The sequence below is a fragment of the Taudactylus pleione genome, unplaced genomic scaffold, assembly GCF_031769625.1.
Source record: "Taudactylus pleione unplaced genomic scaffold, aTauple2 ptg000109l, whole genome shotgun sequence".
Lineage (NCBI taxonomy): Eukaryota > Metazoa > Chordata > Amphibia > Anura > Myobatrachidae > Taudactylus > Taudactylus pleione.
Window position 1 is genome coordinate 11808022 of NW_028284511.1, and position 25984 is coordinate 11834005.

The 25984-nt window shown below is 44.1% G+C and overlaps 2 protein-coding genes across 2 annotated transcripts in view; one reads left to right on the forward strand and one right to left on the reverse strand.

Moving 5' to 3' along the window:
• Nucleotides 1-7789: 7789 nt before the first annotated feature.
• LOC148525274 (lamin tail domain-containing protein 2-like) overlaps nucleotides 7790-25984 on the forward strand; it is a 263190-nt gene continuing 244995 nt past the window's right edge. Inside the window, exon 1 of the mRNA XM_088471019.1 lies at nucleotides 7790-7874. The gene's annotated coding sequence lies outside the window, so the exon portion shown is untranslated. The remainder of the gene's footprint in view (nucleotides 7875-25984) is intronic.
• The window catches only part of RASSF7 (Ras association domain family member 7), a 77568-nt gene continuing 73050 nt past the window's right edge, over nucleotides 21467-25984 (reverse strand). Inside the window, exons 4-6 of the mRNA XM_088471017.1 lie at nucleotides 25028-25196; nucleotides 23611-23706; nucleotides 21467-21632 (exon numbers count right to left, since the gene is read on the reverse strand). Coding sequence (XP_088327143.1) covers nucleotides 21601-21632; nucleotides 23611-23706; nucleotides 25028-25196 — 297 coding nt within the window. The 3' untranslated portion in view covers nucleotides 21467-21600. The remainder of the gene's footprint in view (nucleotides 21633-23610; nucleotides 23707-25027; nucleotides 25197-25984) is intronic.

Sequence of the window (25984 nt, forward strand, 5' to 3'; positions counted from 1 at the left end):
CCCCTAGAACTGCCACTCGGTGAGCCTGCCACCACCTCCCTCTTCTAGCTTTGTGTGCTCACTTGACAGCCCGTCAGCACTGCAGCCACGCCCACTCTTTCGCTCAGAGATGGGCAAGGCGGGTACTCACATTTTGCCCCACCTCCATGGCTTCCGTCCCCCAGCCAAGAAATGCATGGTAGGAACCATCGATGATAGGACATTGCATAGTTTCCTACAATTGATGGTTCCTCTCTTATTTTACACCGATGGCCTTTACTAGTTCTACGTGGGAGCCCTTACTATATTTATCAAGCGGTGTGGCTGTCCTTTTAGCTGATGCACTGCTTGGTTGTTGCCAGTTGTTAGAATAACAGTAAAATAAAAAATAATCTTCCCTTCAGCCCTGCTACAATATACTGCCTGATGGTGTGCCACCTATACACAAAAGCATTATGGCTGTATGGTGCGCACAGTACTATAGGTTCTACCTGGTGGTGCTGGACGCACAACTTTGTGGAGCAGGGATGGCCATCGACAGGTCTCCCATCAATGATGCTATTGGTGGTTTACTTCAATTTGGAGGAAACTATCAAACATTGATGGTTTACACCAGGGGTGGGGAACCTTTTATCTGCCGAGGGCCATTTTGATATATATAACATTATTCACGGGCTTGGTACAGGCCATGCCCCCCTCCGTGTGATGTCACATGGGGACGGGGGCCACAATAGCTGGTGATTACAGCAATGCCCGAAGCATCCTGAGGAAGCCCGGGAAACTGTAAGGGCAGCGATGTGAATGTCTGAAGCATCCTAAGGATGCTCCAGGCGACACTGCTGCATAGACTCTGGCTTCAGGGTGTCATTCTAGGCACCCTGCTATCCAGATGAGGCTAGCAGAAAAAAGCTCAGCGGGCCAGACCAAATGATTCCGAGGGCCTTATACGGCCCCCGGGCCTGAGGTTCCTCATCCCTGGTTTACACCATCAATGGTCATCATCAGTGGAGGTGGGAATCAGAGTGCCAATCTGAGAAGGGAGCAGGTCTTTGTGGGTCATATTTGGGGAGGAGATAAGCTCCATGCATCCTGGCCCTGGAAGAGAAAAAAAACAAAAACAAGAGATATGGTAAGAACATACCTTTGTTATCTCTATTTCTATGAGGTCCTTAGGGTCCACAGGGCATTTACCTTGGGTATAGGTAGGCTGGGCAACCAGACTGGGCACCACACAGTTAACTTCTTGAGCCTCCTAGGATGCAGCAGGCTCCCCTCCTATACCCCGCCCCCCGACCAAGGCACCTTCAGTTACGTTACCAAGCCAGAGGAGAAAATAGAAAGAACGTTCGGCACACACAAGAATTCCATACTCACAGAAAAATGGTGACCAGATAAAGACCCTTCTGAAGACCCGTCAGGGCAGTGCGTCCTGTGGACATTAAGGATCTCGTAGAAACAGAGATAACAAGGGTAAGTTCTTACCATATCTCTTGTTTTCTATTTCAGGGTCCACAGGGCATTTACCTTGGGGATGTCCCAAAGCAGTACCCTTCAAGGGCGGGGACGCACCTGTGCAGAAAGGAGAATCCGTCACCTGAAGGAAGCATCCAGAGAGGCAAAGGTATCGAAAGTATAATACCTCACAAAGGTCTGAACCGTGGACCACGCGGTAGCCGAGGCGCCACGCTGTCCACGAGGGACCGACGGAACTCGTAGAATGAGCAGTGACAGAGGGCGGAACAGGAATGCCCTCATGAACAAAATCCGATTTCCGGAAAGAACAGGTGCGCTCCACATAAATGCAAAAAGCGTGAACCACATCCAACGTGGCCTCACTCGCCGACAAACCAGGAGAGTGAAAGGCCAGAACAATGATCTCATTAATGTGGAAACTGGATACCAACTTAGGGAGAAAACCTGGGCGAGTCCGAAAAACCGCCCTATCCTCATGAAAAATCAAAGGGGGACGACAAGAAAGAGCCCCCAAATCTGATACTCTTCTGGCAGATGCAATAGCCAAAAAAAGCTACCTTAGCTGTAAGCCATTTGAAGTCCACTGAGCCCAGTGGTTCAAATGGGGAACCCTGAAGAGCTTTCAGCGCCACCGCCAAATCCCAAGGTGCCACCGGAGTGACAAAGGGAGGCTGAATGCGAAGAACCCCTTGCATAAAGGTGCGGACATCAGCCAGAGGAGCAATCCGACGCCGAAACCACACCGACAAGGCAGACACCTGCACCTTCAAAAGAAGCAAGGCGCAGACCCTTATCCAAGCCTGCCTGAAGGAGAGGACTCTAGAAACACCAAAAGGATCATATTTCTTAGATCGGCACCACACAAAATAGGCGTGCCAGACCCTGTGGTAAATCCTGTCCGAAGCCGGCTTCCTAGCCCTGAGCATGGTATCAACCACAGAGCTTGAAAAACCCTTCGACCTCAAGAGGGATGTTTCAAGAGCCACGCCATCAAAGACTGCCGACCCAGATCTGGGTAAAGACATGGACCCTGAGACAACAGGTCCGGATGCTGAGGGAGTAGCCATGGAGTGTCTATGGAAAGACTCCGTAGATCTGAGTACCAGTGACGTCAGGGCCACGCCGGAGCCACCAGTAGAATCATGCCCCTGTCCTGCTTGAACTTTCTCAACACGCGAGGAAGCAGGGAGAATGGAGGAAATAGGTATGCGAATTGGAAGGTCCATCGTACTGACAGAGCGTCTACAAGGAGAGCTTCTGCGTCTCTTGTTAGGAAGCCATACACCCACAGCTTGCGGTTGTGTCTGGATGCCATGAGGTCTATTTCCGGAAAGCCCCACCTGTCCACTAGAAGAGGAAATACTTCCTGGTGAAGAGACCATTCCCCTGGATGCACGTAGTGACAGCTGAGGAAGCCCGCTTCCCAGTAGAGCACTCCTGGAATAAAACACATCCGAGATGGCCGGTAGATTGCCTTACGCCCAAGTCAGAATGCAAGACAGCTCTCTTAGAGCTGCCTGACTTCGAGTTCCTCCTTGATGATTTATGCAAGCTACTGTCGTGGCGTTGTCTGACTGAATCTGTACAGGATGACCCTGTAGAAAGTCTCACTTGTTATAGTATGAAAAACTGCCCAAAGTTCTAAGATGTTGATCGGAAGAGCAGTCTCCGCCGAGGTCCAACGGCCCTGAAACACGTGTGGACTTGACACAGTGCCCCACCCCGAGACAGGCATCCGTCGTCAGGAGAATCTAATCCGATATCCACAAGGGGCATCCCATGAGATGAGACTTCTGAAGCCACCAGGTCAATGATAGACGTACCTCTGGAGACAGCACCAGTATATGAACCTTGAGCCGAAGAGGTATCCCGTCCCAGTTGGATAGGATCAGTTTCTGTAGAGGTCTTGAGTGAAACTGGGCATATTCCACCATGTCAAACGTCGACACCATGGACCCCAGTAACCTTATTGCAGAATATAGAGATTCTGCGATCCCGCAGACAAGTGCGAATTCTTGCCTGCAACACTGAGATCTTTTCCTCCGTCAGAAAGATCCGCTGTTGCTGAGTGTCCAGCAGAGCTCAGAGATGAAGCATCCTCTGAGACGGCATGAGACTTCTTCCAATTTATCAGCCATCCGTGATTCTGCAACAACACTATAGTTAGTTGCAGGTGCTGGTGAAGTACCTCTGGAGACCCTGCCAGAAGTAGCAGATCGTCCAGGTAAGGTAGGAGGCGGACCCCCTGCTTGCGCAGGTGTGCCGCCATAACCTTGGTAAACACCCTCGGGCTGTAGAAAGGCCAAACGGTAAAGCATTAAACCGATGATGCAGACTTGCTACAGCAAATCAGAGAAAGCGCTGATGAGAGACCGCTATTGGGACATGAAGGTAGGTATCTTGGATGTCCAGAGGCACCATAAAGTAACCAGGTCCCATAGCCAAGACAATGGAACACAGGGTCCCCATCCTGAACCAAGGCACCCTCAGATATTTGTTTAGGGACTTCAAGTTAAGGATAGGCCTGTACGATCCGTTTGGTTTTTGCAGCAGGAAGAGATTGGATTAATGACCCGTCCCCCTCTGGGGAAGCGGGACCGGTACAACCACCTCCTGGAGCATGGATCATACAATCTTGTGAATTTCCAGAGCCTTCTCTGGATTTGAATGAAGGTCCGTGGAAAAAAAATTGATGGGGAGGCCTTCTCCAAAAAGAGAGGGCATACCCGTGAGAGACCACTTCCCTTACCCAAGTGTCCAAGGTGGTCTGACACCAACACTGGCTGAACTGAAGAAGAGCAGGCCCGCCCCGTCAGGCTGTAGGCTTATCATCAGGCTTGGTAGTCAGACGTCTGGTGCTCCAAGCCTGCTTCCTAGGCTTAGAGGGCTTCTTGTTTCTTGACTACCTCGGAAAGGATTTGGCCTTTGACTTACCCTGAGGCCGATAGGACCAAAAGGACAACGTCCCTGACCCAGAGGCGGATGGAGCTGAAGGCAAGCACGCAGATTTTGCCGCCGCCAGCGTGTCCACAATCTTATCTAGAGCCGGCCCAAACAGTACCTACCTGTCCATGGTATGGAAGACATTCCAGGCCCCTCTTGGAATCCACATCTGCTCTCCAAGACCGGTGCCACAAGGAACAATGCGCAGACACCGCTGCTGTAGAAATCCGGGAAGCAAACTGACATCCAACGCTGCCTCATTTACATAAGTAGCTGAAACCCTGAGGTTGCCTATCAGTATGATCTGCTCGCTGGTAGCCCCGGAAGATAGCTAAGCTGCCAAGGCACCGGCCCATTTTTCCCATGGCCCTAGCCACCCAGCACACTACCATGGCAGGTCTGGCAACCCCTCCAGCGAGAGAATAAATGGATTTTAGACATACCTCCGCCTTGTGGTCCATAGAATCTTTTAGAGAAGACATGGATGGCATAGGCAGGGTTGCACTTTTCACTAAACATGTCACATGAGAATCCACCTGAGACTCCCATTTAGAAAAATAATTGTCCGCAAAAGGGTATGCATAAGCCAAATGCTTTCACAGCTGAAAGCATTTACCAGGAGCCTTCCACGCTTCCTCTAGGTGATGAACTAACTGACCAGATAAAGGAAACACCACAACTAGTTGATTGGTAGGAACGAAAATCTGGTAAGGAATGGGAGTAACCGATGATCAGCAATTTGCTCCTAAATGCCAGAAAACAGATGAAAATGGTCGTCAGACAAGTTTGTTAAATGTTTGATCTAAACAATTTGTTCAAACAGTTTTTGTCCATTTTCTGGCGTTTGGGAGCAAATTGCTGATTGTCATTTGCTTTCATACCTTACCAGATTTTCATTCCAATCAACTAGTTGGCTGGTTGGATGTAAGTTGGTCTAGTGTGTGGCCAGCTTTTTAAGAGTCTATTTTCTAAGAGAGAAAAACAGGGACAGATAAAATGGCTAACAGTGAAAAACAGACACAGACAGCAGCACTAGCATAACATACACTTATCAGCAAAGACAGTGTCTATCAGCGCTTCCAGTCAATTATCCAGGCACTTGATCTGGTAGGACCACGCTGTAACCTGCACCTCTCAGCCCCGAGGGAGGTATGCAGGAAGGGGACCTGGCTCCACCGCTGTCTGTAGCTCCGGAGTATTAAAATAACCACCGGAGCTCAGATAGCGGGAGGAGCCCAGCACATAGCGCGCTTCTGGCGCTCAGCAGCGGGGGAGGAGCTGGCTATTAAACAGGGTAAGCATCCTCCCCCAGCCTGCAATTAACCCCAGGGACGCCAGAGCGCTACCGCTGCTGCTCCGGTCTACTTATTTTGCTGGGTCTTCTCCTCTGCTATGGCAGTAAGCATGCGGAGCTCAGCCATCAATGGCAAAACCGTTGATCATCTGTGGCAAACAGTCGATGGCCTTCCCTAAGCAGCCCAAGCAAGGGTTGTACATTGAGGCACACCCAATTGTTGGCCGAGGAAACCGTAGACTGAATCATCGATGGTTGGCTACCGTGCAGAACTACAACTCATCCATCAGGCCTCCCAATTTAGTGCCAAAAGTATCAGGCATCGAGCAGATCCAATCGATGTGCAGTAGGGGCGCATTACCCCCTGAAATAAAGTTTCAAAAGTGGGCATTTAAAAAACAAACACACATACAGCGCTGGAATCGGCGACTAATAACAACTGCATCCTGATGGGATGAACTGCTGTCTTTTCTAAATTGCAGAATGTAAGGTGTAGAATCAGCAGCAGCAACATCACACTGCGAGGTGCGCTATTTTAGCGCGAGTTCCCATGGGGTCCTAGCCATATTCAATTAGAGGCGAAGTTTTCGCCTGTCCGACTGTTCGCTTCATTCGCCTGTTTCAGAGGCGAATTTATTCCGTGCTCGTCCCTGCTTTTCGCCTAATTCAATTGCAAAACAGGCGAACACGGAAACAGGCGAATACGGAACAGGTGAAAAGTATTGAAAGAACTGGGGAAATCAGTCTGTACCCCAGAAAAAGATGCACTAACATAGGGAATCAGTATAGATGTGTACTAATAACCCTAATAAAGCTATTTTGTGTACTTAAGTTATGTAAATTGCTTGCTATTAGCGTTTTTGTAAAAGTGGTGAAGAATGGCATAAAGCTGTAGTTTTTGGTGAAAATAAGAATTCCTGTCAAATTTGGGGTGCTTGAAAATGGGTGCAAGCATGTTTTTATGTCTCTAAAGTGAACTTTTAAAAAACGTGAAAAATCCACCTGCTGCATGCACCTGCATTCCCAAAAACACCTGACCCATACTTGTGGATCCCCAAGAAGTCTTTTTCGCTACTTTTAATGTTTATCCCCCCACTTTTTAAATTTACACCCCAAAACTTATATGTCTTTTTTGGGGTGTTCTTAGGTTTTAGTTTCTGTTTTTTTTGCGTATTTGTCCTTTGGGGGGCTGTCCCAAGGGGTCTGAGTTGTTTCCCCACGTTTGCACCCCAAAATAAAGATTTTGCATTTCTTTTCATCAGCTATTGATTGGAGAATCATTTTTGGAGAATTGTTTCCACTTAGGCGAAATTGTCCTGGAATTGAATTTGGCGAATTTTTTTTTTGGCGAATTTTTCACAAAAAAACAGGCGAATATGGCTTTTCGCCTCTAATTGAATTCCCCTCCTAATGCCTAGGACCTCTCCTGTCCCAATGGCAGCCAGCTGCGCCATCTGCCTCTCACATCGTTTCGTTGTTTCCCTCTCTCATGCATGCAGCCGACGAAGACTGTTTTCATTGTCCCGCGCTCGTAAACCACGCCCCCCGAGTAAACCACGCCCAACAACGTCAGACAATTTCTGGGGTACGTGCGCCTTGACACAGTACTCATGGCAAAGATGCCGAACCACTGGCTTGGACACTGCCAACTAAGAGGGGGTATCTATTTATAATATCCCCTAGAATGCCACCTGGAGGGCCCGTAAGAGTGAGACCCAGGTGTGTAGTTGCTGTGCAGTATCTAATATAACACCTAGCTACATGTTATGCGATCGAGGTGACGGATTCTGTAGCCGGCGCATACTAAAGAGAACCAGGTCCCACCTCTGGGTGGGTTGACAGTTGGTACACTCCTCAAAGTAAGACGTGCAGAAACGAACGCGCCGCACCCCGACCACCAGGTTGGGAGTGAGCTGAGTGGATGTGACACGCCCTTTCAGTCGTGATTGGTTACTTGTCAAATGGGGGCGGTATAGTTCGGCGGAATGCTGAAGTTTGATTGGATGATGAGTTGTAGAGACAGAAGGGCGGATGAAGCTGTTGAGGGTGGCAGGTGGTGTGGGCAGGGCTGTTTCAGCTGGAACTACAGTCTGATGCGACCCAGTCTATCTAACTTTCAGCTTTAATTCTGATTTCTACTGTGATATCGCTATAATCAGAGAGCATGCTATATAGGCGAGCTCAGGTAAGTAGTACTGAACATATTGTAAAATATTTTCATTGATCTTGCACCTCTGTAGTGTGCATTATTATATTATTGGGTACATGTTTTGGAATAGTTATACATTTTGGTGGTACTTAATATTATGGATGTTATTTTTAATCCCCAATATTTATATGTAAAATAATTTATGTACTGCATTTCCTGCTGAAAGGGTTTTTAGTACAAGAACACCAATTTTTAATAACATTGTGCCCCATATAGTCTGCAATGTGTATATATGTAAAAGGTGTATCTATGTTTGCTTGCTACATGCAGAACTCACAGGTGGTAATATGTCAGTATGATTATACAGTGTGATTTATTATTAATAATAAATAATATCTTATCTTCAACCATTCACTTTGCTTTCTAGAAACACCTAGTAATTATAATTATTGTTTATCATTCTTATATCAAGAAAATAAAGTTTACTCTATGACTGCAGTATGAGATAAATATAGAAGTAGTCTGAAAAACAAGAAGCTTCCTGTCATATCTATAATATATATATATATATATATATATATATATATATATATATATATATATATAATATATATATAATGTTGTCTGGCATGATGCGTGCAAGCCCCCTGCAGAGGAATGTGGGAGTTTCCAGTCAGCACTGTAAAATGAAAGCGTTTGCAAAAGTCCAGATACAGTGTCAGTGCAGGGAATTGATATTTGAAGTTTGCTATATGCAGACTTGCTACCTTTCACCTACTAATGTGGTGGGTGCAGTAATCTTATGTCACTGTTATATTCTGCACTATGGATAGAGAGCCTTTAGAACACATCACACTATGCCGTGCTATCTATGCAGGTACTGAGTTACACCGAAGGTTCTATATGAAAGTCAGGACCACTGCCATTTGAAAGTGATGGGGTGGATCTAATTACCGTAGTCATGAGGTTCCATCGGAACCTTTCTTGCTAATACTGCATGGGTTATCTGGACAGGAAAACCTCACTTGTTTTTGCTGTGGCATCCTATAGGGCAGTGGTTCCCAAATTCAGTCCTTAAGGTACCCTAACAGACTTGTTTTAAGGCTATCCATGATTAAGCACAGGTGACTTAATTAGTACCTCAGTCAGCTTGACTATACCATCTGTGCGCAAGCATGGATATCTTTAAAACATGGACTGTTGAGGTGCCTTGAGGACCGAGTTTAGGAAACCCTGCTATAGAGGGTTGCAAGCAAAAACTAAGCAAAGTTTTCTTCCCGTAATGACCAGATATATATATATATATATATATAATCTCTATATCTATCTATCTATAATATTTTGTGGATTTAGGCGCCAGTACAGAATAATCAAACCAAGTGATCAATACCAACTTTGGTATAACATGCGGATATGCCCATAGGTTAGTAAATGGGCGTCAGCTCCCTGTCAAAATAAAGTAGTGTTGGTGGTATACTACCTAGTACATAGACACAGATAGGGGAATTGACCATGAGCGACAAATCCGCTACTCAGTGCAAAAAATGCAATAAGTGCAATGTAGTATATAAAGTGCTAATATTAAAGTGCAATAGTGCTAGATATCGTGACATATAAGGTAGTACAATAAAAATACCAATAAAATAAAGTTAAAAAGTGATATACAATTTATTTCAGAGAATTAAAACAAGGGGAAAATGGATAACATAAAAAGTGGGGATAATCAAGTCCATAAGACGAAACGCGTTGGAGACCACATCTCTTGTCCTAGGAAAAGTGTTTTTCCGTTGATTCATGACTCAGATAAGCTATTACCTTTTATGCAATTTGAAATTTTATTCTATTTAAATTGTAATGGCTATGTTTTAATCTCTGTGTTGCCGCCCCTTCCCTCCTCCGCTCCCTCCCCCCTGAGCTTAAATATATCCCATAGCGCTGGGAGGGAGGTGGGCGTTTCCTGCGCTCTCCTGAAACAGTAGCGCTCCGGGCGACGGACCGGCTTGCCAGTGCCTGGAGATTGAGCTCAGGTGCATCCTGTTTCCACTGATCATCCTTGAGATGTTCCTACACATGTGGTAAATTCAGTTGATTGGACATGCTTTTGAAAGGCACACACCTGTCTATATAAGGTCCCACACTTGACAGTGCATGTCATAGCACAAACCAAACAGGAAGTCCAAGGAATTGTCTGTAGACCTCAGAGACAGGATTGTCTCGAGGCACAAATCTGGGGAAGGGTACAGAAAAATTATCTGCTACTTTGAAGGTCCCAATGAGCACAGTGGCCTGCATCATCCGTAAATGGAAGAAGTTCGGAACCACCAGGACTCTTCCTAGAGTTGGCCGGCCGTCTAAACTGAGCTATCGGGGGAGAAGGGCCCTAGTCAGGGAGGTGACCAAGAACCCGATAGTCACTCTGTCAGAGCTTCAGCATTCCTCTGTGGAGAGAGGAGAACCTTCAAGAAGGGCAACCATCTCTGCAGCAATCCACCAATCAGGCCTGTATGGTAGAGTGGCCAAACGGAAGCCACTCCTTAGTAAAAACCACATGGCCGCCCGCCTGGAGTTTGCCAAAATGCACCTGAAGGATTCTCAGACCATGATGAGACAAAGATTGAACTCTTTGGCGTGAATGCCAGGCATTATGTTTGGAGGAAACCAGGCACCGCTCATCATCAGGCCAATACCATCCCTACAGTGAAGCATGGTGGTGGCAGCATCATGCAGTGGGGATGTTTTTCAGTGGCAGGAACTGGGAGACTAGTCAGGATAGAGGGGGAGGTGAATGCAGCAATGTACAGAGACATCCTGGATGAAAACCTGCTCCTGAGCACTCTCAACCTCAGACTGGGGCGACAGTTCATCTTTCAGCAGGACAACGACCCTAAGCACACAGCCAAGATATCAAAGGAGCGGCTTCAGGACAACTATGTGAATGTCCTTGAGTGGCCCAGCCAGAGCCCAGACTTGAATCCAATTGAACATCTCTGGAGAGATCTGAAAATGGCTGTGCACCGACTCTTCCCATCCAACCTGATGGAGCTTGAGAGGTGAGGAAAAGAGGAATGGGCGAAATTGCCCAAAGATAGGTGTGCCAAGCTTGTGGCATCCTATTCAAAAAGACTTGAGGCTGTCATTGCTTGCAAACATGCATCAACATAGTATTGAGCAAAGGTTGTGAATACTTATGTACATGTGATTTCTTAGTTGTTTTTTTTAATAAAATTTGCAAAAATCGCAAAAAAAAACCATTTTACACCTTGTCATTATGGGATATTGTGTGTAGAATTTTGAGGACAAAAATGAATTAATTCCATTTTGGAATAAGGCTATAACATAACAAAATGTGGAAAATGTGACGCGTTGTGAATACTTTCTGGATGCATTGTATATGTATATGTATAGTGACAACAGAATTATATATATGGTTTAGTAACCAAACATACAGCATCTTAATGTAATGAGCAGATTAAAGCCAGGTACATAGTAAGTTATATCGTAAGATATATCATTCCAACGGGGATCGGTATGATACATTGTGTGCTTTGTATAGTGTGTACGCCCAATTGTGCTTGCAATGCAGTCGTTAATCGATGGAATGATACGGTGAATGACGCCATGCTGTTAATTGCAGCATGTAAAGTTATATCGTGCCTTCATACACCAAATTGTGTGCACGGCGTACGCCTTATATATCATTAAATCGTGTCATTTCACTGCTGGGTACACACGTTGTATAGTGTGTTCCCTGGTTAAGGGGTACATTTAATATTCAGCGGTTTGGAAAATAGGTTTAAAACTGCACCAGAAAAAATGTTAAACTAACCTGGTTTAGCATTATTTGCTGCTGCCGCTTTAAATCCATCGGCCAAAGCTGCTGATCATTGATGGCTTTGACAAACCACTGAATACTAAATCTACCCCTAAAGGTGCATACACACACAATGATTTAGTAAACTATTTTAGTTCATTTTTCAAAGGGAAAAATGAACGAAAATCGTTTACTAATATCGTTCATTTACTAAATGTAATGAACAATTTTTTTGAACTACAAACTATTTTTGTATATTCACTTACTGAAAATCGTTGAGTTGGTCAGACTGACTGAAATACAAACGTGAACACGCATGAACGATAATCGTTCATCGTTTTAACTCAGAAAGTGAATGATTGTTTCAACGATTGAACGATAAACGATATCAATAATCATTCAAAAAATCGTTCTGTATGTATGCACCTTACGTTTTAAACAACTGATTTTATATTGAATATTTTAGCTTTCAGAAATATCTAATTTCCAGAACCCTCTTCATGAAAAGAATATTTCTATAAAAAATGTAACCTTTTGAAAAAAATATTTGCCTTGGCAATTAGACTGAAGCAGTCCAGTCAACGTGGAGTATTAGAGCATCTATTATTGGCAGTTGCCAGTAAGAAGCCATAAAAAGTTCGGTTTTGCCTCTAAAGCATTAAGAAATATGTAGTACTATAGGGAGAGATTTATCAAATCTTGGCGATAAAGTGAAGTTGTCAGTGCCAACCAATCAGCTTCTATAGTCATTTTGCAGGCTGTGCTAGAAAAATGAGAGAAACAGATTGATTGCTATGAGTAACTTCTCCACTTTATCTCGCACAAAGATTTGATAAGTCTCCCCATAGTCTGGTCCCTGATCTTAATCTTTTCCGAGAAGTGGTTTTCTATAGGACACTGTAGTACATCAGTCCTAATTTTACATAATTTACTGACTTTGTAGGGAGAGATTAAGTACTTTCAAAATGTCATGCAACTTAAGGGACATCACTATAAGGGGTACATTTACTAAGATGGGAGTTCTATTAAGAAGTGATGTTGCCCATAGCAAGCAGATTCCAGGTAGTCTCTTCTAGAAGGTGCTAGATAAATGAGAAGTAGAATCTGATTGGTTGCTATGGGCAACATCACTTCTTAATAGAACTCCCATCTTAGTAAATTTACCCCTAAGCATCTATTTTACTTGATTACATTTATATTCATGTTGTTTTTAATACCCTTGTCTGTCTCACCTAGTCTTCACCCTATGGTGATGACTTATTGAGAATGCATTCTTGTATTAAAAAGAAAAGTGATCCTGCCACTGTAACATTGGAGGGGCTCGTTACTGCTTTTTTGTATGTAGTCATTCTGAGGTCCAAGACTTACATAGGGGTCTATTTACTAAGCAGTGTTAGGAGACAGAGTGAAAAGTGATAAAGTGATACGGTGCCAGCCAATCTGCTCCCAACTGTCATCTCACAGGCTCTGTTTGAAAAATGACAGTTGGGAGCTGATTGGCTGGCACCGTATCACTTTTCACTCTGTCTCCTAACACTGCTTAGTAAATAGAACCCTCAGTATTTTAAAAACAGCAACAAGAGTTTGTTCTTATGCTTGAATTTACACAAATGAGAAAATACTTAAGGGTGTAATGGGTTAAAGTTAAGTCTTCCTTTTTTTCTTGCCATGTTTAAATATGCACAGTGAAATGTTTATTGTGCAGTATTTTATTATAGGTTTGCTGTTGCAGGGATCTGGAATGATCTGCATCTGTTGAAATCTGGAGTTTCCCATGAAAATCAAAATAGAAGACCTGCAGGCTGTAGTTCATCGCTGTAGTCAAGAGGAGACCTTCCAGATGCAGGTGAGCCACTGACTAACGCACATTGCGCTGCTCCAAAATTGCCACTGTGCGTGTGACAGCGGCTAACCAGCCTCTTGGAATGACACCGCCCCATGAAGTGTGCTGGACCCTGTCCAAGTGATTCTACTCCATCTGTTTCAGAGGAGCACACCGGCCTATTATTCAGACTGTATGCTTCTATTTATAGCCGTCTTTGCTGTAGAAGTTGCAGAAATGTTTCCATTACAGAAGATTAATCCATATACGTCTGTAGCTTATGAAACTTGCGTTTAAAGTTTATTTGCACCTAACATTCAAAATATGGTTTTGTCACTTCCATGTGCTTCTCTGAATCAGCAAGTCCAGCAACATCTCTAATGCTCAGAGCAGAAAAGGTAGCGAGTGGCTCTGTCAATACCCTTCAATCATCCAGTCAGCTACAATAGGACAGCTTTTAGCAAGTTGTTTGCAGCACTGGGTACACATTAGACGATATCATACATTATAACGTTTTGTGGAGGATTGGAACGATATATATCGGGCACATTATCTAATGTGTAACCTCTGTTGCGCGTTCCCGCAGGTTGCATGCGATGTTGTGTGATTGGCTGGACTACATGGCCAATCACACTATCTTATGTAGTGTAATGAAGGATGGTATTGTTCCGTCGTTCATTACATCGGGTAATGTGCACTGGCAATCTTGCATAGTCCAGGGTGAAGATAAATCGCCCCGACCATCAGCAAGATTGCCCGTCGTCTAATGTGTACCCAGCCTTGGGTAATCGGACAGCCAAGCAAAGGTAAGACCGTGCACTGAGACCAGCCACACCCAACACAATCAGATATCAGGATCAGAGTAATTTGGTCACACATGTAACTGCCAAAATAACTCAAGTGTCAAAAGGGCCCTATTACTGCAGCCAGACAATGGGCCTGATTCAGAGCCGAACGCTCTGACCAGAGCGCTCGCTCTGAATCAGTGCCCTCCTCCATGAAAATGGAGCGGCCTCCTGGCCGCTTGCATAGCTGTGGGTGACCACCCACAGCATATGCGAGCGTCCATGATGATGGTTGCGATGGTCTTGACCATCGGGCTTGCGACGGAGACCCTGCGGTAGGGTCTCGCTGCCGCAAGCCCTGGAGTGATTTTGGCTCTATCAGAGCCAAAATCACTCCCACTGACATCACTAGTGATGTCAGTGGGGCCGGCTTCAGACGGTAGGCGTTCCCTTGGGAACGCCTCCATCTGGCAGGCACACCCCCGGCACGCCCACCAAAGGGGGCGTGCTGTCAATCAACATCGACAGCACGCCCCCTTTGGTGCGAGACCCGGAGCGATGGAGAGCCCGTCGCTCGCCGGGTCCCGCGCATGCGCACGACGGAGCTCCCTCAGTCGTGCGCATGCGCAGTGGGGGAACATCGACCCGCTTGCGAGCGGGTCTGAATGACCTCCAATGTCCGCACAGACTGGCAAATAAAGGTCCTTTTCCAGCCAGATTAGGATTTCAGCAGTGATTCATTGACCTACTGAGTGCAGTCTCTGAGGATTTTTCCTGTCTGTTTTGTCTGTAATCATTCAATAAAATGTACATGATTTTATCATACATATGACTTGTGTCTTTTCTTAGAGGTTTAGTACCCATTTAAAGTATTCCATCTGACAAATTCTATCACATTTTAGTAATTTTGTCATTGCTAATATTAAACTTGTATAATGTGCAGGCCCTACCAAAGGCTCTCTGCCAGTCCATCCCTCAGACTGGCAGAGAGCCTCAAAGTTTTCTGACATTGTTTTTGTGTTCAGAATATATATATATATCTTTGCTAACTTGCCAATACCCAAGTAATAAAAGTTCAAACCTAGCTCCTAAACATGTTAGTTGGTTAAATTGGCATAACACACAGCGGCACATGCGCTTATTGCTGTCTCTGTGTGTGGTACATCTATACACACAGACACATGAGGACGTCACCTGTCCTTGAGATTTGCTGGAGCGAGGGAATAGTTTGTTTATAATTAGGAAACTGGCCTGGACTGTTTACTGGAGAAATGGCAGAATTGGCGTGTTAGGTCAGTTAATTTTTTATTATTATTATTACTACAATGCTTATGCTTGTATAGATTCAGCAGGCTTTGTTTTTATTAATACATTTGAAATAATTCACTTCTTGCATAAACAGCTGAACGCTTTTAAAGGTAAATAGCATAAATTAGGTAACGGGGCGGTATCTAGGGTGGTGCAGGCTGCCCTGATGGTGGAACTGGCCGCCGCCACAATGTCCATTCGCCTGATGCTCACTGCAATGTTTTTAGAAGCGGTGCATCCGGGCTCAAGCCAGACTATCAGTACTTCAGGTGATGAGAGGAGCGGGAAAGTGATGTCTGAGCATAGGGGGCGGGGCTACACATGCAAAAAAATACCTGTTCCTTATACAGATAAATAAAATGGAGATATAGTAATACAGCAAATTATGGCATGTAATGGTAACTCTGCCAAGTCATTAAATCATGCAGAACAATAGCTCATGCCAAAACATCGTGCAGAGCAAAATTCTGCTACTTTCTCCCAGTCCACTCAGAGCTGTTTAAGGGCACTGGCTGATTGCCTGTGTGGGGCTGGAATGGGAACAGCTATCAGGCATTGCTGATCAGACATGAAGAGCATGCACTGTTAAGACCCCCAGCAAATATTGCCAATGACCATGTTGTTGGTAACAAAATCGTTGTGTGTGTATGCAGCTTTCTCTTGGGTGCCTTTCTCTACAGCTTTTATTTTCTTACAGTTAATGTTCTTGTACAGAGGGCCTGATTCAGAGCCGCTTGTAAGCGGCCGCTCGTTCGTTCCTACCGATGTTCGCACAACTGCGCATGCGTACGGATTTTAATACGCATGCGCGAACCAGTCAGTGCTGCCGAAAATCGTTTGTTCGCTAAATAGCGAATGCCTGCTATTTTGAGTGACAGGAGGAGGCGTATGTGGGTGGTAACAGGGGAAGGTGCTTGAAAACGGGGAGTGGAGATCAGAACGCAGGCGTGCTTAAAGGTCAAAACGGGCGTTTTATGGGTGTGCATAATTAAAACATCAGCGTCATTGACAACGTCACTGGGTTATTTTATAGCCAGAACTGCTCGCAAGATTGTGGTAGCAAAAACCAACCACAAGAATAGCGAGCAGTTCATACCCTGGTCAATGTACGCGATTAATCTAATAGCGGACATGATGTAGGATGCGAGCTGCCAGGGGGCGTATTTTTTAAAAATACGACCGCAAGTTTTGTTCGCTCGTTCAGACATAGAGGCGTGAACAGACCGCAAAGAGCGAACGGTTCATTTGAATAGCCACCCCTATTTTCTGGACGAACGACCACAAATAGCGTCCGGCTCTGAATCAGGCCCAGAGTTCCATCTTCTCATCTGCAGATCTTGTTCCATTGTAAATACAGTATGATCTACCCTCAGCAAACTGCTGAGAACAGAACAAAGTTGGTGTACCACACACTGAGCAAGGCAGTCTGTAGGAAGACTCATTCCACTAAAGTCTGTATAAATCGGTTGTTAAGCTTTATTTCTGTCTACAAGAGAGACAACAGCATCTTTAATTTAGTCACTTCAAGTTTAAAGCTCTAGTCCAGTGTTTCCCAAACTCATTACTCAGGGAGCACTAACACTGCATGTTTTCCAGGTCTCCTCACAGAATCACAAGTGAAATAATTAGCTCCACTTGTGGATCTTTTAAAATGTGTCAGCCAATAATGAATACACTTGTGCACCAACTAGGAAAATGTAAAGCATGCACTGTTAAGGCCCCCATACATTTGCGATGGATTGGGGCAATTTGGCGATGACTATACCAACAAAATCGCCAAGTGTATGCAATTGACAATTGCGATCAAAATGTGATCTCAATCGCCAAATCAGGTTGTCCAACATGTTGGATTTCACAGATCAATTGGGGCTGTAGGTAGCTCAGCGCGATCACTGCACTAGCAATCAGTTGGGGTAGAGACCAGGGTTTTTAGGCAGGGAGAAGTTGGGATAGAGCTGGGGGTAGAGAGGAGTAAGGACAGCAGTGTCATGGGTAGGGAGGGGTAGGTGCAGACAGCACTTGTGACTGTGTAGGGGGGCAAAGAGGGGGCTAGGGGCATGCATTACTGGGGGTATGGAGTGGGCAAAGGTAGATAGCAGCTGGGGCTGTACTGGGGGCAAGGAGGCTTAGTACTATATCGTGAGCGGCGGGACCCGGCAATAATACCACATATCGGTGTGTGCTGGGAGCTGTGTTATTCCCCCTCATATCACTGTACAGTCCCCTCCCCCTATATGATAAGAATACCACATATCCGTGTGTGCTGCAGTGATTGTACTGAGCAAACAAAAAAAAATTGAGTCCAAGTGACCCCTCACTTTGAAACATTGGGGTCCTACTCCAATGTTTTTGGGTCCCATCTCATTATGGGGGATGAGGGCAGGCAGCAGTTGGGACAGTGTTGGGGGCAGGTATCAGTTTGGGTACAGGGGGTTAAGGGCAAGCAGCAGTTGGGGTAGAGCTGGGGGTAAAGGCAGGGAGAAGCTGGGGTAGAGCTGAGGCTAGAGGAGAGTTAGGGCAGGCAGAGCTGAGGGTAGGGAGGGGTAAGTGCAGATAGCAGTTGCGACAGTTGAAGGGGCTAGAGTCAGGTAGTGCTAGGAGTAGAGAGGGGGAAAGGGTGGATAGTAGCTGGGGCAGTACTGGGGGCAAGGAAGAGGTTAGGGGCAGGCAGTACTAAGGGTAGGGAGGTGGCAAGGGTAGATAGCTGGGGTAGTATTGGGGGCAAGGGAGAGGTTAGGGACAGGTAGTGCTGGGGGGGGGGGGGGGAGGTGTTTATGTTGTGACACTGTAAAGTAGTTCTCAGTATCAGCCCTGCAGCTGCTCTTAGCCAGTAAGGTAAATCCAGTATCCCTGCCTATAGTGATGGGTATTTATTATGGAAGTAAACACAGTATTGGGGGTAACTTGTGACCTGTGGGGCAATTTCAAAGATTGTTTGGGGTTTTGCTTAGTATTGGAGGGTCACTATGGACCAGGACAGCTGAGTAGAGAGCACTGACTAAGGATACTAAATACAGGTCAGCTGGAGAATGGAGTGCTAGCTCTGGAGCTCATAGCAGGAATAGGTGCCTCAGAGGAATGATAGCATCATGTTTATTGCTCTTCTGTAGTTTTTACAAGAGCAACAAATATTTAAAAGAAGAAGAAAAAACACTTTACATGAATAATACAGAGGCCCTATTGTGGGGATTATTACCCTGTGATAAATATACCCCATATAATGTTTAATCCTCTGCCCAGAATAAGTGCCAGGGGCACTGACTAATGTCCCCCCTACTGCAGTAACAACAAATAACCCCCAGGGAGCAGCACTGCGCACACAGCAATTACTGAGTGCTGCCCCCTCCATACACACGGGGGGGGGGGGAGTGGACCATTGGGTGCACCCCCTCCTCTTACCCAACCTGCCCGAGCCCATATCTCCCCTCTCCCATACCACCGGGGACACCAGTGCATGATCCCCCTCAATGCACAAAGCCGATTCCTGCACACAGATACACAGGGAGGTAGATTGCCAGCTCTTGTGATCAGTGCAAGCGCAGTATGTACGTCGTTATCATGCAAATCGGGCATGTAAATGACAAAAACAATCAGCGATGCACGTGCCCACTGGTCGTTTTTGCCATCTATCATCGCCTGTACATGCTGGTCAACCTGACAATCCCATTAGGTTCAGCATGTACGGGGATGATGGATGTGCCTGGACTGAACTAGTGAACGTTCAGTCTAGGCACATCACTAGATATACAACCGACAGCACGAACTGCAATGTCGTAATCGTGATCTCATTTGTGTGTCTATAAGTGGATACGCACCTTCAGATTGGGGAGGGAGGTACAGGGAGAGTCTGAGGGAGCTGCAGAACGCGGACACGGGGATTCTGGGAGCTGTATTTCTCGCATCCTTCTCCAGCCAGCCGGTCTGTGCCCGGTGCTTGATGAGTCTGCCAGCGGCGATTGGTTGAGAAGACACCGCCGGCGATGAGTGGCTGTTGCAGCACGGTACACAGCGCGTCTTGCATGACCCGCTCAGTTTTAAAGACTGGGACCCCAACTTCCTGTAGTGCGTAAAAACACGCTATAGCGCGTATTTTGCAATCACTGCTAGTGTATGATAACGAACAACCGATTTGCAGACCGTTACTAGTAAAATGATGAGTCTTTCAAGATTAGCAATCTGTCTTTCCTGAAACTGATCTGCAAGTCACTGAAAAATATTTGTAATGTTGGGTGCTGATTGCTAGATTAGGAAATTTGTTTAATTGGCCAACAAATCATTCAATTATGTTTTTTTGATTGCTGATGTATGGGGGCCTTTAGTGCATCCTGGGGAATGAGTTTGGGAAACACTGCTCTAGTCTATGCACCCTTGCTCAATGCATTGGTGACAGTCAGGTTGGACATACGATGCCTATTTGCTTTGGTGTGTACATACACAATGATTCATGTTTATTACCTGACACTTCATTTTAAAAGCTACTGAAACTCAGCAGGTACTAAACACTTAATTAACCATTCGTCAGAATAAGAGGTATTTGTAATTCAATGGAAACTCCGGTTCTGTTAAAATCTGCAGAAAATGGTCACCTGATGACGCTCAATGAAACGTGATTTGTTTTAAAGTTACATTAGTGAAACATTACTTAGGCAAAAACTGATGATTTATAGATGCGGCTAAAGCCACATACACATGGACGATATTTCTGAATGATATATTGTTCAAATAGTCCAGTGTGTATGCTCTAAGAGATGAACGATGCACGCTCCCGTGGGTCGTTAACGATATCTCCAATCATCTGTACATGCAGCTCAATGTGGGGATATCTTTAACGATGCCATGCTGCCAAATGCAGGATCCTGACCGCCGACAACCCAACGTAAGTGTTAGGGGGGAGGGTTAGGCTGTGGGGAGGGGGAGGTTAGAATCCCAACACAATCATGGAAGTGTATTGATTGTCAGGATGATGCCGCTGTTTATATTCTGACCACCCGCCGGGATCCCGTACCCAACCCCTTTAATTTAGTGTCAGGTATAATTCTCTTTTTGCTGCTCTCTCTGGGCGAGTTTAAAGCTTCTAAAGAGATGTTACCCATAGCAAATCACTGAGAGCTCAGTGTATACAGACGTAGCTTCAGCAGAGAGAGGGTTTTCCATATGTAATAAGATCACCTCACTCAAAGTGGAGCTGAGTAAGGTCTCTGTGGTTCCTCTACAAAACAGGTGACCAAAGGACATTCTAATCTGGGCTCGTTAAGACCATGACTTCATTATTAGCCATACCTAAAGCTGATATTCCTATTTAAAACACCAGAGTTTTGTATGCAGTGTTGAAACTATGTATGTGGCTGCTTGTCTTTATATGGCTATGCTGCTGTCCGGTTAATGATTATTTACTTTGGAGGTTTAGTCACTCCATATACTTCCTGCTTGGTGAACTCCCCAGATGAAGTGTAACAGCACCATAGCTTTTGAAATATTTTCAATGCTTTATTGTACCTAGCAGAGGAGAATGCATCTGCTTTATAGCTTTGCTGTCCCTCTGCACAAGCTTTTAGCAAATTTGGGGAGTTGCATCTTCCCTCTGCTGGAGTTGTTACTCTGGAATGCACCCGGATAGGTGATTCGGCCCTCCCACCACACCATACTTATAAGACACTATTTGAGAGGACCACGTACAGGAATGATTTTTAAGAACACATAAATGGTACTTATTTTTATTTTTTATTATTTCTTTTCAGGAATATCAAAATGTACACTGGCATGTACCACAATTTCTTATTTTGAGGTTAGCTGCAAATGTGTCCTGACGCAGCTCTATTGCATGTGGTGTATTCATATTATAAGGCTGGAAATGATTCCCTTTTACACGTGTATAAAAAGAAATGAATAATACAAAACAATATAAACATTATATATTTATATACACACATTTCTAATATTGATATATATATATTTATACATAAAATTGTAAGTCCATATATAGTTAAAATATTTCAACAAATATCCATAACATGTTCAGGTGTCACCGATTATTCTCTAAGTCCATAATGTGTCATGTGAAGGTAGAACTGTAAAGAAACAGAAAGGTGAGATTAATAGTAATAAATATCAGATGTGTGTAATGTTGCAACAACTTCTGTCACCAATCTCTTAAGTATCCTCAGTTAGATGTTGGGCAAGGAATAACTACAAATATACCATAATCTCTATATTTTATATACGTAGAAGAGACATAATTAAAAATAGACAATTTCCAAATATGAAACATTTTCAGATTTATTTGTATCTTAATTTGAATCCATTGTCTCATGCAAGGGGGCAGCCATTGCGTTGGCTGGACTAATAATTAGAGGCTACATCCTTCTGTCGTCTACTTCTCTGCTGACTCGCTCTGCCTATGTCATTCTATGGAAACGGGGAGCGAGGCTGCTAAACATTCTCCCAAACTAATATTTTATCACTTCCTTAGCTACCATTATCTGTCCCCTCCTCTCTAAAGCTGGGGACATACTAGGTTGACTGTTCAGCCAACCCGTTGACCTGACACACACGCTTACCAATCATCTGCCCTGATGTCCTAGGCTTGAAATCACAACTGGATAGGCATTTAAATTTGCCCGCCCATTTGAGCCGTCACACATGGTGGGTACCTGCAGTATGTGTACGGGTGATCGGCAAGTTGCCCATACAAACCAGCAGATGAGAGATCTTTCAGATATAGCGGCCATCCGCTGTTCTGCAGGGCTGATTTGATATGTCTGAACGACGACGTTCACAAACATATCGAGGGTACACACACCGGCCGATGTACTACAGATATATCGCCCATTCAATGGAACGGCCAATATATCTCCATGTGTACCCAGCATCACTATGCAGGCACTGGGTATGGTTGCAACTATCTGATTGGAGGTGGGCAATAGGTGCATTTGTATATAATTACATGCGCTGTAGGCCATGTTTTTTTTTTTTTCTAGTTCATGAAGATGCTCAGTGCCTTTCATATCTATACAGATATAAAATGATAATGGTGCATACACACGGTCAGATCTGTCAGATGAACGATTTTACCAACGATTTGAACGACTGAATAATTTCAGACTGTATTAAAATGAATGAAATCGTCAAAATCTGACTGCAAACACAGACTGTTAGATATCGTTATCTGACATGCGGGAATGCGCATCGTTCATCGTTGCAGGCGCACATGTCAGATTTTCTTTCAGATATGAACGATTTTTAAAACAGTTACCGTTCATATCTGACAACAAATCTGACAATGTGTATGCACCATAACACTGCTCTTCACCTTCTATGGGGGAATTCAGGTGTGTTGCAAGCTGGCAGCCACTAGATGGCGTCCAACGGAACAAATCAATTGTTGCTCCGTTTGGACGCACACAGCCACAGTTGTGCTGATGAGCAGAAATGACGAAAAGTGACCCGTTTGAGCACTCAAATGGGACTTTTCGTGGGCGCAACAATGTCCCATCATTTTGGCGGGCTGCTAACTAGTATTACATATTTCTCCAACCTTTCTCCAATCATTTTAATTAAGATCAGCATGAATTGTGGGTTTAGAGAGGAGGCATATCTCCATAAGCCAGTCTCGGGATGGCCTGAATGCCGTACATTAAGAAATAAGCCAGTTAATATTGGTAATAGGAAGATAATCTTACATTGTTATTGTGCACAAGATGCTAAGGGAGAGATTGGTTATTGGTGTGGACCATGATTACCGTCAAACAAAGTTAACACGGCTGCTTCACAATGTCTGACAATATCAAATGGCAGCAACTATACAAAGTTTTTTGTACAATTTTCATTGCAATTATTAAGGCCAGAGATCTCTTTTGTGCATTTTACCGATAGTCCCAGCAATATAGGATTTTATTTTTAAAGATTAGTGACTTTCCTGAATGTCAGACATTGTGGAGCACCCACCACCATTCTGAGGCATGCATGAAGTAAGCAGTTTGCATAAAGAACCCACCACCAAGAAAGCAAGAAGCAGGGTGCAGAGAGTGAGGTGTCACACATACACACCCTCAGGGTTCCGGCTGGAGAGCAGCGAGTTCTGCAAGTGACGAGGGTGACCCATTAGATGATTGGGAGGGGGTCGTGGAAGAGAGTCTGTGGGACCTGTAGGAAAATGAGACAAATCGTTACAACTAGAAGATGCTCCTATGTGCACACCTCAGGGTGGATTCTTTGTCGCATGGAGGTAAATGGTCAGTTTTGCATATGAAATAGGGAGTTTCAAAGTGTAAACTGGGCGATCGCACATGTATCTAATGCTCCGTGTGATGCGGAGCAGTGCGAACGGGGAAGGGAATGCCCGTCTCGGACGGATCTCTTGCATCTAGCATGGGGCTGGTGCACCTGCAGATACTACTAGTTGCCGCAGCCAGCGTACAATCAGTTGGCGGCACAAATCTCCGCTTGCACGTACATGGGCCTCTGCAGTAGTTGAACAGACACTCGTATTAGCATAAGGTAGTAAATTTAGATTCACCTTCATACTGCAAACTGAATTACAGACTTAACAGTCTGATATGTGTACAGTAATAAATATCCCTCATGAAGCCGAATACACCATTAATAACATTTCGTATAAAGAACATTAAACACACACAATACATTGTGATTTATATTATATGTAGTACAGGTTGAGTCTCCCATATCCAAAATGTTTGGGACCAAGGGTATTTTGGATATCGGAATATTCCGTATTTTGGAATAATTGCATACCATTTTGAAATGTCTTAGGAATAGGGCCCAAATATAAACACAGAATGCATTTATGGTTCATATACACCTTATATACACATGCTGAAGGTTATTTTATACAATATTTTCAATAATTTTGTGGCTCAAACAAAGTTTGTGTAGATACATGAAATTCATTTATATGTCATATACACACAGCCTATAGGTAATTTTATACTTTATTTTTAATAATTTTGTGCTTAAAACAAAGTTTGTGTACATTGAACCATCAAAAATCAAAAGGTTTCACTATTTTAGTCATGCTAAAAATATTCCGTATTTCGGAATATTCCGTATTTCGGAATATTTGGATATGGGAGTCTCAACCTGTAAAAGGTTCACTGAATTTGGACTGCAGTTGTAGAAACACAGGAAGGAGCCCATTCCCATGTCTGTTTGTCACGGTTCCAAACCTATAGACATCGGATGTTCACTGTATTTGAGAACCAGACTGATGAACAGCATTAAAACCAACCCATGGACAAATTTAAAAAACTAGTTTCTAATAAGTGCTCCCACCCTAATGCACTGTGCCTATAATTAATAAGAGAATATTGTAACTGAGAACAGAGTCTTTCTCCACTATATAAAAGCAACCATATAATTTTTGCCATTATCTAAAATCCATTTGACCTTATCTAAAATAATGATAAAATAGGTTTTTCAAATAAGTTATTGAACGTCTGGTTCTTACCTCTACTCCTATGCTGCTCTTCCCAATGTATACTGGTTGGGTCTGACAGAGACTCATCATCTGGTCTCAGTTGGCCATTCATGAGGGTGGAGCCTGTTTGTAGAATAAACTGTTGCAGGTTGCATTGTCTGAGGTCCTTATTGAGCTCCTCCAGCTCCTGATTTTTTGCCTGTAGAAAAACATTCACATGAAATTCCCTTGTAGTGAATATCCATTATTATGCAGAATAAAATAAATTATATTTTGCTGCCCTATACACCTTCCTATTTAAGGCTGAAGAGTGCCTCTAACATTTGGCTTTCTAGACCAGTACTTAATAAATGCCGGCCTAGATGTTGCCCGAGCAATAATGGTAATAACGAACGATTGCTAAACATTTCATTAGGACCTCTTAACTAGTGTGTTCTAACACATGACAATTACAAGAGCCTTTCTGATTAAGATAGCCTAATGCAAGGGCTGCGTGTTATATGACGTTGTAAGAAGTATTTTACTTTTGAATGGATAGTTCTCAAGCTTATCACTGTAAAACAATGAGGCAATGCAGGCTATTCTTGCTTGACCATACATAATTTAGATTGATACATAAGATAGGTTGACCTTCTCTGTGAGCAGGTTCAACAATCACCTCAGGCTTGTTCACAAAGGTAATTTACCGCAATGCAAAACATGACTGTCCACAAGGTACCAAAATCTAAGCTTGTACAGTGCATCAGGAAAATATTCATAATGCTTTACTTTTTCCACATTTTGTTATGTTGCAGCCTTATTCCAAAATGAATTAAAACTAATTTTTGTCCTCAAAATTCTACACACAATACCCCATAATGACAACGTGTAAAAAGTTTTTTTTTTGCAAATTTAATTAAGAAAAACTAAAATCACACATACATAAGTATTCACAACCTTTGCTCAATACTTTGTTGATGCACCTTTGGCAGCAATTACAGTCTCAAG